The following is an 11,036-nucleotide window of genomic DNA, read 5'->3' as shown; positions in this document are numbered from 1 at the left end:
CGATCGAATTTGCAAAACCGAGCACAAAAGTGATGCTCATGCTCGAATTGAATTTGAATCGATCGGATCGTTTTCGCTTGGTTTTTATCAAATCCTAAAAAAATCGAGCGGATCGTTTTCGCTCGGTTTCGCTCGATTGAATTATAAGGCTTCGTTCAACAAAAACAAATCCTAAGTTAATTAAAACATGTCCAACACTTTACTAACAAAAGCAATACATAACTAAAATCATGATTCTAAAAATGTTCTTAACAATATCAAGAAGCACAAAATAAAGTGCGAAATATTTTTTGGGCTGAAAATTAACTTGGGCTGAATTTTTTTAGGCTTTTAGGAATAGGATTTAGGGTTAGATTTTCATATTAAATAGAGTAAACTTCAATTTTCGTCCCTGTGGTTTGCTGATTTTAACACTTTCAGTCCAATAGTTTATAAATTACATTTATCATCCATTAGTTTTCTGATTTTAACAGTTTCAGTCCATTAGTTTCCTGATTTTAACAGTTTCAGTCCATACCAATGTCAGTGGTGTGGACTGAAACTGTTAAAATCTGGAAACTAATGGACTGAAACTGTTAAAATCAGGAAACTAATGGACCGAAACTGTTAAAATCAGTAAACTAATGGATGATAAATGTAATTTATAAACTATTGGACTGGAAGTGTTAAAATCAGCAAACCACAGGGACGAAAATTGAAGTTTACTCTATTAAATATTAAGTTGGGCTGAATATTTTTTAGGCTTTTAATATTTTTTGGGTTTTTAATCTTTAAAATCTATAATATATATATATATATAGGTAGAGGATCCTGTACATTAATCCAGAAGTGTGAGAAATGTATTATAACACTATATAACATCATATAAACACCGTATAACACTATGTAACACCATATAACACTATGTAACACTATATAACATTATATAACAAATATAACACTATATTTTGTCTGATAGTATGTCTATGATAGATGTATATTGTTATATAGTGTTATATAGTGTTACATAGTGTTATATGATGTTACATAGTGTTATATGATGTTACATAGTGTTATATGGTGTTATATAGTGTTATAATACATTTCTCACACTTCTGAATTAATGTACACTATCCCTACCCTATATATATATATATATATATATATATATATATATATATATATATATATATATATATATATATATATTATTAATAAAAATAATTCGAGCAAAACCGAGCGGTCGACGAGCGAGCGGAGCTTTGCTCATGCTTGGATTGAATTTGAATCGAACCAATCCGAACGGCTCATTTACAAACTGAGCGGAAATCGAACAAGCATTTTTCGAATGATCTGTCAAGCAGTTTGGACAGCCCTAATTTTATTTTATGCCATCACATATTGATTTTTCTTGTAATTTTAAGCTCAAATAATAACTAAAAAATGCATCATTCGTGCAGGCGGTGTAGCAATAGATTATGTTGTTCCTTTTCACTCGTGTCATTCCTTTCTTCCTCCATCCTCGTATGCGCACGTCACACCCCGCCAAAGCTTACGTCATTCCTCCACCGTCGGCGAACTGTTACAATTCAGCTCCAACAAAGATTAAGAAAGTAACTATCTATCTTTCCCCGATTTGATTTCTGAATTAATCCTCTATACCCTCTTTATTGTATCGTTTTTCAAACTTTCCAAGTTGAAATTCGAACCCTAATCATCGACTTATTGTTTATTTCCGTTAATTGTGAGGCTTAATCTTCCCTAAATGCATCAACAAACTAGAAAATTAAAGATTACCCTCATCTTGTATCGTCGATTGCGAAATTTTAACCCTAAGTTTCGATCATAGGTTATAGACTAATAATACCAATTAATCAAGTGCCAATTGCCTTTAGACGTTGTTGTTTCAGCTTTTTAATTTTTTTCTCTTGCTTTTCAAGTGTGAATATCAGATGCTATCCAAGTGCTCATATTGTTTGAATTCCCAGTATTTAAATAAAGATATTGCATATATATTCAAGGTTCTGTGTTTTCGACTTTTCATTATCAGTCAATGAGACTATATTTGATCAATTGAACAGGTTGGAAGGAAGTAATGGTATGCTCAGCATCCTATATTCAATTGGTAACTTCAAACTACTTCTTCAGATTCTTAATCTACGTGTTTATATCGATAATATGATATTGGTGCCGGTGCTGGTTTTAGCGGTCATGGGATCGCTAGCGGTCACTAGTATTTTTGATTGATTTTGTGAAGTTTCGAGTCCCCTTGCAAATAAAAGATTTTAGAATGATTTGTGTGGTTTGGTCTTTTGAGATATAGTTCATATCTTAGTGCTTCTCTTTAGGGGAAAACAAAAGGAGGCGGTGAAATCATTTTAGCAGGAGTGTGTGGCTCTGTGTGTGTGAAATCTATAATTACTGATCAGTTATTTTGTGTTTGTTCAAGTGTAATATTGTGGAACCTGTTATCTATCTTGTACCTTGTCAAACATTTCATATTTATGTTTTATACGGTTATACCAACCTTTTCGTTCTGGTTGCTGTCTGTCTATCTTTTACCTTGTCATACGTTTCATATTTATGTTTTATACTGTTATACCAACTTTTTTCGTTTTGTGTTGCTGTCTGCTCTTAAGGGACTTTATTGCTCTCCGTATAAAGATCCTATCAGGAAGCATTTAGAACATAGTAAGTGGTCTTATACTCTTATTTATATATCAACAGGGTTTTATTGAAATTAATTATATAGTAATTCACACTTATTCTACGCACTAACAGGGATTAATTAAAATTATATAACCAAGTTCCTCTTGATCTTTTGTGCAGATGGTATTCGGAACTGTGTTCTCTTTAGTAAAACCAATTACCCAAAATACCCCTATAAATCCCAATGCTTTTTTCACCGACGAGAAAGGTCCATTAGCATGTATGCTGAATATAATTTGCCCAACCAAAATAAAAAATCACGATCTGTAATCGTAAGATCTGAACTTGCCGGTACTGGGTCACCTGGAACATCCTATCAATTATCAGGTTCCACATTCATCCCAGCTTCTAAATTTATAAAAGAGTTAATTACTGTTTTCGTCCCTGTGGTTTGTCAAAAATTACTATTTCAGTCCATTAGTTTAAAAATTGCGATTTCAGTCCCTGTGGTTTCACTTTCATAACCATTTCAGTCCCTGTGGTTTCACCTTCGTAACCATTTCAATCCATTTATTTTGTAAGTACAGGGACTGAAATGGTTACGAGGTGGACTGAAATGGTTACAAAAGTGAAACCACAGGGACTGAAATCGCAATTTTTAAACTAATGGACTGAAATAGTAATTTTTGACAAACCACAGGGACCAAAACAGTAATTAAGTCTTTATAAAATTACAGTTTTTATTTCTCTTATTAATAATTATTAATTAATATCTATATTAAAACTGTAGAAATTCAGTTGGGGTCAAAAATAAGAGGAATTTGTTTCTACACCGTCACGTCCTTCATTGCCGTATTTTTATTTGTGGTCATGGTGGTGGGACATCCATTCGTGCTCTTAAAGGATCGATGCCAAAGAAATTTCCATAACTTTATCGCTAAAATTTGGGCGTCTATGACGATTGGGCCATTTTTTAGCGTAAAGATTCAGGGTTATGAGAATCTGCCTCCAAAAGATTCTCCAGCTGTTTATGTGTCCAACCACCAAAGCTTTTTGGACATATATACCCTTTTAACGTTAGGCAGAAACTTCAAATTTGTCAGCAAGACTGCAATTTTCCTCTACCCTGTTGTTGGATGGGCCATGTACTTATTGGGCACTATTCCTCTGAAACGGATGGACCGAAAGAGCCAATTGGTATCTGTTATCTAATTTATTATACTATTTTGAGTAAAATGCCATTTTCGTCCCTGAGGTTTGGCTAGTTATGCGACTTTCGTCCAAAGGTTTGTTTTTTCGCATCTGGATCCAGAAGGTTTGAAATCTTGTCATTTTCATCCAGCTCGTTAACACCATCCCATTTTTCTCCGTTAAGTTAGGGGTATTTACGTGAAGAAGAGAGATAGTGTGTGTGCATACGAATATTATTTTTGTTTTTTTATTTAGTAAGGGTATTTTAAATGCTTGTACATAAAGTGAAAAAGACCGAATTGCCCTTTAAGTTAACAAAAAAGACAAAAACACCCCTGACTTAACGGAGAAAAATGGATGGAGTTAACGAGCCAGATGCGGAAAAACAAACCTTTGGATGAAAATCACCAAACTTCAGGGACAAAAGTAGCATTTTACTCTATTATTTTGCGTTAACTTTTGTTGTATTTTTTAACTGATGGCATGCATTTATTTGGATTTTGTTAAACATAGCAAACACTAAAACGATGCATGGAACTTGTCAAAAATGGCGGATCCGTGTTCTTTTTCCCGGAGGGTACGCGAAGTAAGGATGGAAGTTTAGGCGCCTTTAAGGTGAAACTTTTGTTTTTTTTAATTGTAGATTTTAAATATGGAAAATTAAATAAACATGTTTTGCGGTTTCTTTATAGAAAGGTGCATTTAGTATTGCTGCAAAAACTGGAGCTCCAGTGATTCCAATCACTCTTGTGGGAACGGGTAAAATTATGCCTGCAGGGATGGAGGGTACGGTAAACGCAGGAAGTGTAAAAATCGTCATTCACCCGCCTGTTATAGGAGATAATCCCGATATATTGTGCAACGAGGTTAGAAATGTAATTGCAGATGAACTCGTTCGCAAAGATTGACCGTATATGCAAGAAGTTTTGCTAGTTTTAGATGCCATTTTTCAATTTGTTTGCAAATGTGTCGTTTTCGATTACTGTTTGTTACCTATAAGCAAGTTAAGTTAACTAGAGTAGGTGAGTAGGCAGTTTACTTGTAATTTCGCAATAATTATAGTCCATCTTCATTCTTCAAGTTAGACAATGTATAGACCTTGTAACTCTGCTATTATTCCTAACTAAAATTTAAAAAAAAAATGACAAAATTCAATTATATGTGAATTGATAGAAAGAAAGGGTGATGTTGAATGCTTTTGTCGTTTGTTTTAATTTTGTGGTCCTATTTTTAGATTTGAGTGCATTTATTGTTAGGATTGTGTCAGGTTTTCCAAATTATTAAATCTATCATTGATGGGTATTTCCCATTGGGAAAATTACCAAAGTGACCGTTTGACCAAGCCATTTTCCAAAATAGCCATTTGACCGGGCATAATGCACCCTCCCATCAAAGTGAACTCCCATATTTATGCACCTTCAATCCAACCACCAGCTAGCCGACACGTGTCCCTGAAGCCTGAACCGGCTTTATGCCGCGTCGCCTGGCAGCCGAGCCGCTTCCCCCCCAAGCCAAGCCGCTTCGCAGAACACCTGCCAATATGCCGCTACCGCTATGCCCATTATGCCGCTACCGCTATGCCCAAGCCGGTACACCTGCCAATATGCCGGTTCACCTACAAATATGCCGGTACACCGCTACCCTCAAGCCGCTTCGCTGTATTTATGCCGCGTAACCTGTCGCCAAGCCGCTACCGCTGTATTTATGCCGGTACACCGCTAAACGAAATTTACAACGCGGACAAACCGCGTACTGGGGGCAAGCGTTTCAACACTATCAACAGCACGTCGGCAACGCGCGACACAACTTAAACGCGTGTCAACACAAATGGCGTGATCTTAAACCGAAGTTGGATCGGTTTAAACGTTACTACAACCGTGTCCCGGCGGCTGGGTTGAGCCACGATGATCGGGTATATATCGCGAGGGTCGAGTTTAGGCACGAAGAGAATACGGATTTTAAGTTGGTTGACCACTTTAATATTTATATATACAAATTTCCGATATAAATCATGATTAGTTATTTAAAAAATTATATAAACGATATTTCTTAGTTTCTTGTGCATTTTTTTTAAGTAATTGTTAAAAATGAATTCTATTATTCACAATATTCAACCGAGTTATTAAATATATGGAGAGAAAGAGTATTTTGATATTTTTGGATTTTTTTTGTATTTTTTGATGTTTTTTGATATTTTTTTGATGTTTTTTTATATATTTTGATATTTTTTAAAAAATGCAACTGTCGCGGCTCGGCTTGTACTTTACGCGGCTTGGCTTGTAAATTAGGCGGCATGGCTTGTACTTGTGGGCAGGCGGTGAAGCGGCTTGGCTTGGGGGGGAAGCGGCTCGGCTGCCAGGCGACGCGGCATAAAGCCGGTTCAGGCTTCAGGGACACGTGTCGGCTAGCTGGTGGTTGAATTGAAGGTGCATAAATATGGGAGTTCACTTTGATGGGAGAGTGCATTATGCCCGGTCAAATGGCTATTTTAGAAAATGGCTTGGTCAAACGGCCACTTTGGTAATTTCCCCTTTCCCATTTATTGTTAGAATTGTGTCCAGGGATTACATACAAGTGTGCATAAAAAGTAAGCACACTGGTGTAAAGAGTTCCGAGTTGAGGCGAGGCGAGCGAGTCTAAGCTCGAGTCTAGTTCGTTAAACTTAAAAGAGCTCAAGCCGTGCTAGTTTCAAATTTTATGTATAAAGGTCGAGTTTGGCTAGTTTGTTATTAACTATTATTTATATATGATTATAATTTACAACTTTTTGCTTTTATTATATAGGGTATGGATAGTGTACGTTAATTCAGAAGTGTGAGAAGTGTATTATAACACTATATATAACACTATATAACATCATATAAACACCGTATAACACAATGTAACACCATATAACACTATGTAACACTATATAACAATATATAACACTATACATCTATCATAGACATGCTATCAGACAAAATATAGTGTTATACATTGTTATATAGTGTTATATGGTGTTATACGGTGTTTATATGGTGTTATAATACACTTCTCACACTTCTGGATTAATGTACAGGATGCTCAACATTTACTATGTAATATTGTAATTATACAAGTAAAATTATATTATATAAATCAAAGGTTCATACTTGTTCGGATTCTTGACCTTATTATTAATCTAATATAAAGCAAGAAGATGACAAAATGGATGGAAAAAACACATGATTCAAAAGGCAAACCACCATTGGTTATGGTTAGAGTACTATCATTATATTTACATAACCAAACAAAACAACTCTTACCTCAAACCATAACATTATTTTTACATGAGATCAAACAACCAAAAGCTAAAGCTCACATCACAACCACACCCTTCACTTTTTACCACCTTTCTTCCTTCTCCAAAACAATCTTTTCAGAATCCCACCACCACTCTTATTCTTCTTCTTTGACAAAAAGTTCACCAAAGCTTCTTCATCTTTTTCATCTTTCACCCCCTCCACACTTACAAACATACGCGGAGACATCACAACCACAGGATTCGTATTCCCATCCAATATTGCCGGTGACGTAACGGTACGAGAAATCCCTTTCGGTTTTTGAGACCGCGGTGCTCCTGTGGGGTCCTCGGTAATCATTTTGTCAAGTAGCGACACCCGCTGATTGTTGTTTTCGTCCGGTAAGGGCGATGTAGTAATTTCACTATTACCAGACGCTGATATGTCTGCGGGTAGAGAAGCCATTGCCTTCAACTGTTTCCCAAGGTTAACAATGGTTTCTTGGCATTCAGCCAACTTATCTGAAGCTGCTATTAGTTCTTGTTCCTGCTAAATAAGTATACGATTAGATGTAACAACAGTCATAAATCTTAAAATTAATGGTTTGGCGAAAAGACTTACACTTGAAAGGGCTGTTTCATCATGGTCCAAATCACAACATTTCTCGTCGTTTTCTGTCATACTGAAATAAAACCATTAATTAGTTGCAACAATTGTTGATATACTTAGATAAGTTATATAGAAAAATATATTACCTTTTTTGCTCTTTGAGAGATATAGTTTCTTGATGAGCTTCATTGCATTCATCAAAGGTCTCAACGGGGTGTCTTTCAATATCTTTCACTGTTACATTGACTTCCGTTTGGTCTACAAGGGTATCCTTCTGTTCCTTTAGAACTCCCTTCGGTTCTTGAAGTTGCGTAGCTAAAGACTTACACTTGGCACTCTCGGATTCGAGTTTACCTTCCAAATCTTTATTCTCCGATTCAAGTTTTGCCATCTCATCTTTCAGTTTTCTAATCTCTTCCCTCACATTCGGTTCCACCTGGAAAATCTTATTTCTTACGTTCCAAGATGACGCCATAGGCCAACCCGGTAACTGGTCTTTCGGGAAAGTCAACTTATCCGCCTCCGACAAGTGGGTCCCACCTTCTACCTCACTCTCACTTCGAGTTTCATCCCACTCAAACTGCTTCTTGATTTCATCCTTCATGCTACTCACATCCTGAAGCGAAAAACAATGGTTGACTATCCACGCCAGAGAAGAAGTCAACTCTTTAACAAAATCCTCCACACCCACCTTCCCATTTACCAACTTATTACAAATTTGAAGAAATTCGTCCAAAATCGTCCGAAGTTCAGACGTTTTCCACTGAAAGACATGAACGGTGTACCCCGTTGGTGTTTCTGACGTCTTGTATGGAGATGAATCGTCGATCTTTTCAGATAATCTGATTCCTTCAATAAGCTCAATAAGTTTCCTTATCGATATGTTCATACCTTCATCGAATTTGTCGCCATTTGCTTCTTTCTTGTCATTCGTCACGCTAAAGTTGCAGTTATCTTTTTCCGGCAAAACGACTTTGATATCATCTGCAACTGGTTTGTCCACCGAAACGAGAGCCAATTTTTCCATCTCGACAAAGTCATCCATTAAACCGATATCAGAAGCTCCGACAGTATTGTATGACGGTGCCCACGATCCAGCCATGCTGACTTTTTCATCGCTACCCATGTCAGACGTTTGACTTTTCGATAATTCGATTGTTTTTTGGTGAAGGAATTCCTTGAGAAGCTTGTTCTCTTCTTCAAACGAACTTAACTGTTCGGTCAAGAAGGTGATCTTTTTACTATAAGTGTTGTCAACGTTAAAATCGGTCGACTCCATTGGAAAAGGGTTTGACCTTCTTCTAGTAACCTCAGCTACATTCTTCATCCTCGCCACGTCAGCAGGGCCGGGAAGGCGCTTTTGAACAAGCAGGCGTAATCTTTGAGCTTCCGTTTCCAATTTCGCAATTTTCTTGACACTTTCTAAATACTGCTTGTGTGCCATGTCAGACGTTCTGCGATTAAACTCCCGTTCTTCATTTCTGATCTCGAGCTCCTTCTCTAACACTTGGATTTCATAACTCAAAGAAGCGTTTTCTCTTTGTGTTGACTCGAGTTGACTCACAACAGCCCTAAGATCATAGTCCAACTGCGCCCTGACCAAATGCTGTTCATCGATAATCTTTTCTTTTACCGAAAGAGTGTTACTTAGTTGAGAGTTTTCCGAACCTAGTTTCGAAAGTTTCTTGTTGGATTCGGCTAGTTTCCCCTCTAAATCCGTTATTCGTTTTTCGTACTCTTTTGATGACCTCACCACCGCGTCATGAACCCGTTTTTCCTGTTCTTCACGAACGAAACGCAACTGCAGCATACACTCCTCCAACGCTGAGTCAGCACCATGCGATCTTTCCTCATCGGCTACTCTCTGTTGTGTAGCTTTCTCTAGTTTTTCCTTAAGTGCTATAATTTCCGCCTCGGCTTTCTCCCATTCTGTATTGTAGGTATAGTTCAATCATAAGTCATAAAAAAAAAAAAAAAAAAAAAAAAAAAAAAAAAAAAAATCTAATCAAAACAAATTACAAATAATAACCTTGAATGGCTTCACGGGCAACGTTGGTCTGCTTCTTTGCGATTTCATCTTTAGCATTGATCTCAGCTAGTGCAGCCAGAAGCTTTTCATCTAAAGTTTTCAAATTTCTGTGCAGTTCCACTTTGTCAGCCAAATTGGCCTGCAATATAGGAAAGCCACCTCATTTGTGAACTCAAAAAGTCAAAGTTTGACTTTAACAAACAAGAAGTCAAAATAAAAAGATGCTTTATAGTTTACTACTACCTCATCTTCATTCCCTCTGTTGATTTTATCAGCTGCAATCATTGTTTTCTCTGTAGATTTTTTCTTCCAAATCCATGATTTGTGTTCCATCACTTAAAAAACCATACACAAATGAATTTATTGTCAAGATTCTAAGATAACAAGAAATTAAGAAAAATGAAGAAATAACCTAATTTACCTCCAGTAAAAACATCTGAAAAGTATAATTTCTAAAAAAAAAATTAGAAAAAAAAAAGTTAATTGGGATTTTTTTATCAACAAAAACCTAAAAAAATTGGGATTTTTTTTTCTCTTAGGTCAAAATTTAAAGGCAAGATGATCTATAATGGTGAAGATGATCCTGACCGTTGAAGAGAGCATAAATTTGGTACCTTAGTGTGCATGCATCTCAGAATGCTTTCACATAATGAAAGATTGAAGCAGAATAAGGTGAAATGAGCTTTGATTCTGCTGCACAAGCCAAAGCCAAAAACAAGAGAAATTAAAAATTAGATTTTAACTTACGATCAAATCTTCTACAGGATCGATATTCACAAATAGATATGACTACAAACAAAAGAAATGGAAGAGATAAAACGCTAGAGAGAGAGAGAGAAACAGACATTGCATAAAATGGCAAGTAAAATGAGTTCGGAAATGAAAGTGAAAGCTAGATGAGAAGTGTAGTGTAGTGTAGAAGAAACAAGTGATGAGTAGTAGGTAAAATGATGTTAACTGATGAAGGCAAAAGGTTGCAGAAAGATGAGAGAAGATGGCAGAAATGGAGGAGAAAAAAAGTCACAGCTACACCTGCTTTCAACAAGGGTTGGGGTGTTACACGTACGGATATATTATTATTAGTGAAAATGAGACATTTAATGAAGGTAGGTTTCCAATGTACATAATTATATTATTCTTTTCATTTTCACACACCACATCATAACTTAGCATATTTGAACTTTAGCGTTTAGTGTGTTGGAATATGAGTAATCCGTTAACCAAGTGTTAAGTTATCTCAAGAGTGGATCTGTTGTTTTTTTAAGAATAAATTACACAAATTGTTATTTAGTTTTTTTTTCTTTTTGAATGGCTAATTT

General features: G+C 36.1%; 2 protein-coding genes across 14 annotated transcripts; one reads left to right on the top strand and one right to left on the bottom strand.

Annotated features, from left to right (window-relative positions):
* The first annotated feature begins 1,421 nt into the window (after positions 1 to 1,421).
* On the top strand, positions 1,422 to 4,977 carry LOC110903942 (1-acyl-sn-glycerol-3-phosphate acyltransferase BAT2, chloroplastic). 2 transcript variants are annotated; one of them, XM_022149753.2, is made up of 7 exons: positions 1,427 to 1,592; positions 2,061 to 2,104; positions 2,619 to 2,670; positions 2,809 to 3,015; positions 3,419 to 3,825; positions 4,333 to 4,434; positions 4,512 to 4,977. In XM_022149753.2, exons 2-7 carry the CDS (start codon positions 2,075 to 2,077, stop codon positions 4,725 to 4,727), a joined length of 1,014 nt encoding a protein of 337 aa, XP_022005445.1. In that variant the 5' UTR covers positions 1,427 to 1,592; positions 2,061 to 2,074; the 3' UTR covers positions 4,728 to 4,977. The 2 variants fall into 2 exon arrangements, with proteins under 2 accessions (XP_022005444.1, XP_022005445.1); XM_022149752.2 differs by lacking the exon at positions 2,061 to 2,104 and having other exon boundaries at positions 1,422 to 1,592.
* A 2,029-nt stretch (positions 4,978 to 7,006) lies between these two features.
* On the bottom strand, positions 7,007 to 10,810 carry LOC110903940 (filament-like plant protein 7). 12 transcript variants are annotated; one of them, XM_022149746.2, is made up of 7 exons: positions 10,563 to 10,810; positions 10,332 to 10,410; positions 9,958 to 10,052; positions 9,718 to 9,856; positions 7,835 to 9,617; positions 7,701 to 7,761; positions 7,007 to 7,628 (listed from the first exon to the last, which is right to left on the bottom strand). In XM_022149746.2, the coding sequence occupies exons 3-7, from the start codon at positions 10,048 to 10,050 to the stop codon at positions 7,176 to 7,178; spliced, it is 2,529 nt and encodes an 842-aa protein (XP_022005438.1). In that variant the 5' UTR covers positions 10,051 to 10,052; positions 10,332 to 10,410; positions 10,563 to 10,810; the 3' UTR covers positions 7,007 to 7,175. The 12 variants fall into 12 exon arrangements, with proteins under 12 accessions (XP_022005438.1, XP_022005440.1, XP_022005442.1 ...); XM_022149748.2 differs by having other exon boundaries at positions 10,332 to 10,407; XM_022149750.2 differs by having other exon boundaries at positions 9,961 to 10,052; positions 10,563 to 10,809.
* Positions 10,811 to 11,036: the final 226 nt, after the last annotated feature.

The sequence above is a fragment of the Helianthus annuus genome, chromosome 14 (genome assembly GCF_002127325.2).
Source record: "Helianthus annuus cultivar XRQ/B chromosome 14, HanXRQr2.0-SUNRISE, whole genome shotgun sequence".
In the NCBI taxonomy this organism is placed as follows: domain Eukaryota; kingdom Viridiplantae; phylum Streptophyta; class Magnoliopsida; order Asterales; family Asteraceae; genus Helianthus; species Helianthus annuus.
Note: the sequence above shows the minus strand (reverse complement) of the source record. Positions and strands in the feature narration are given on the sequence as shown.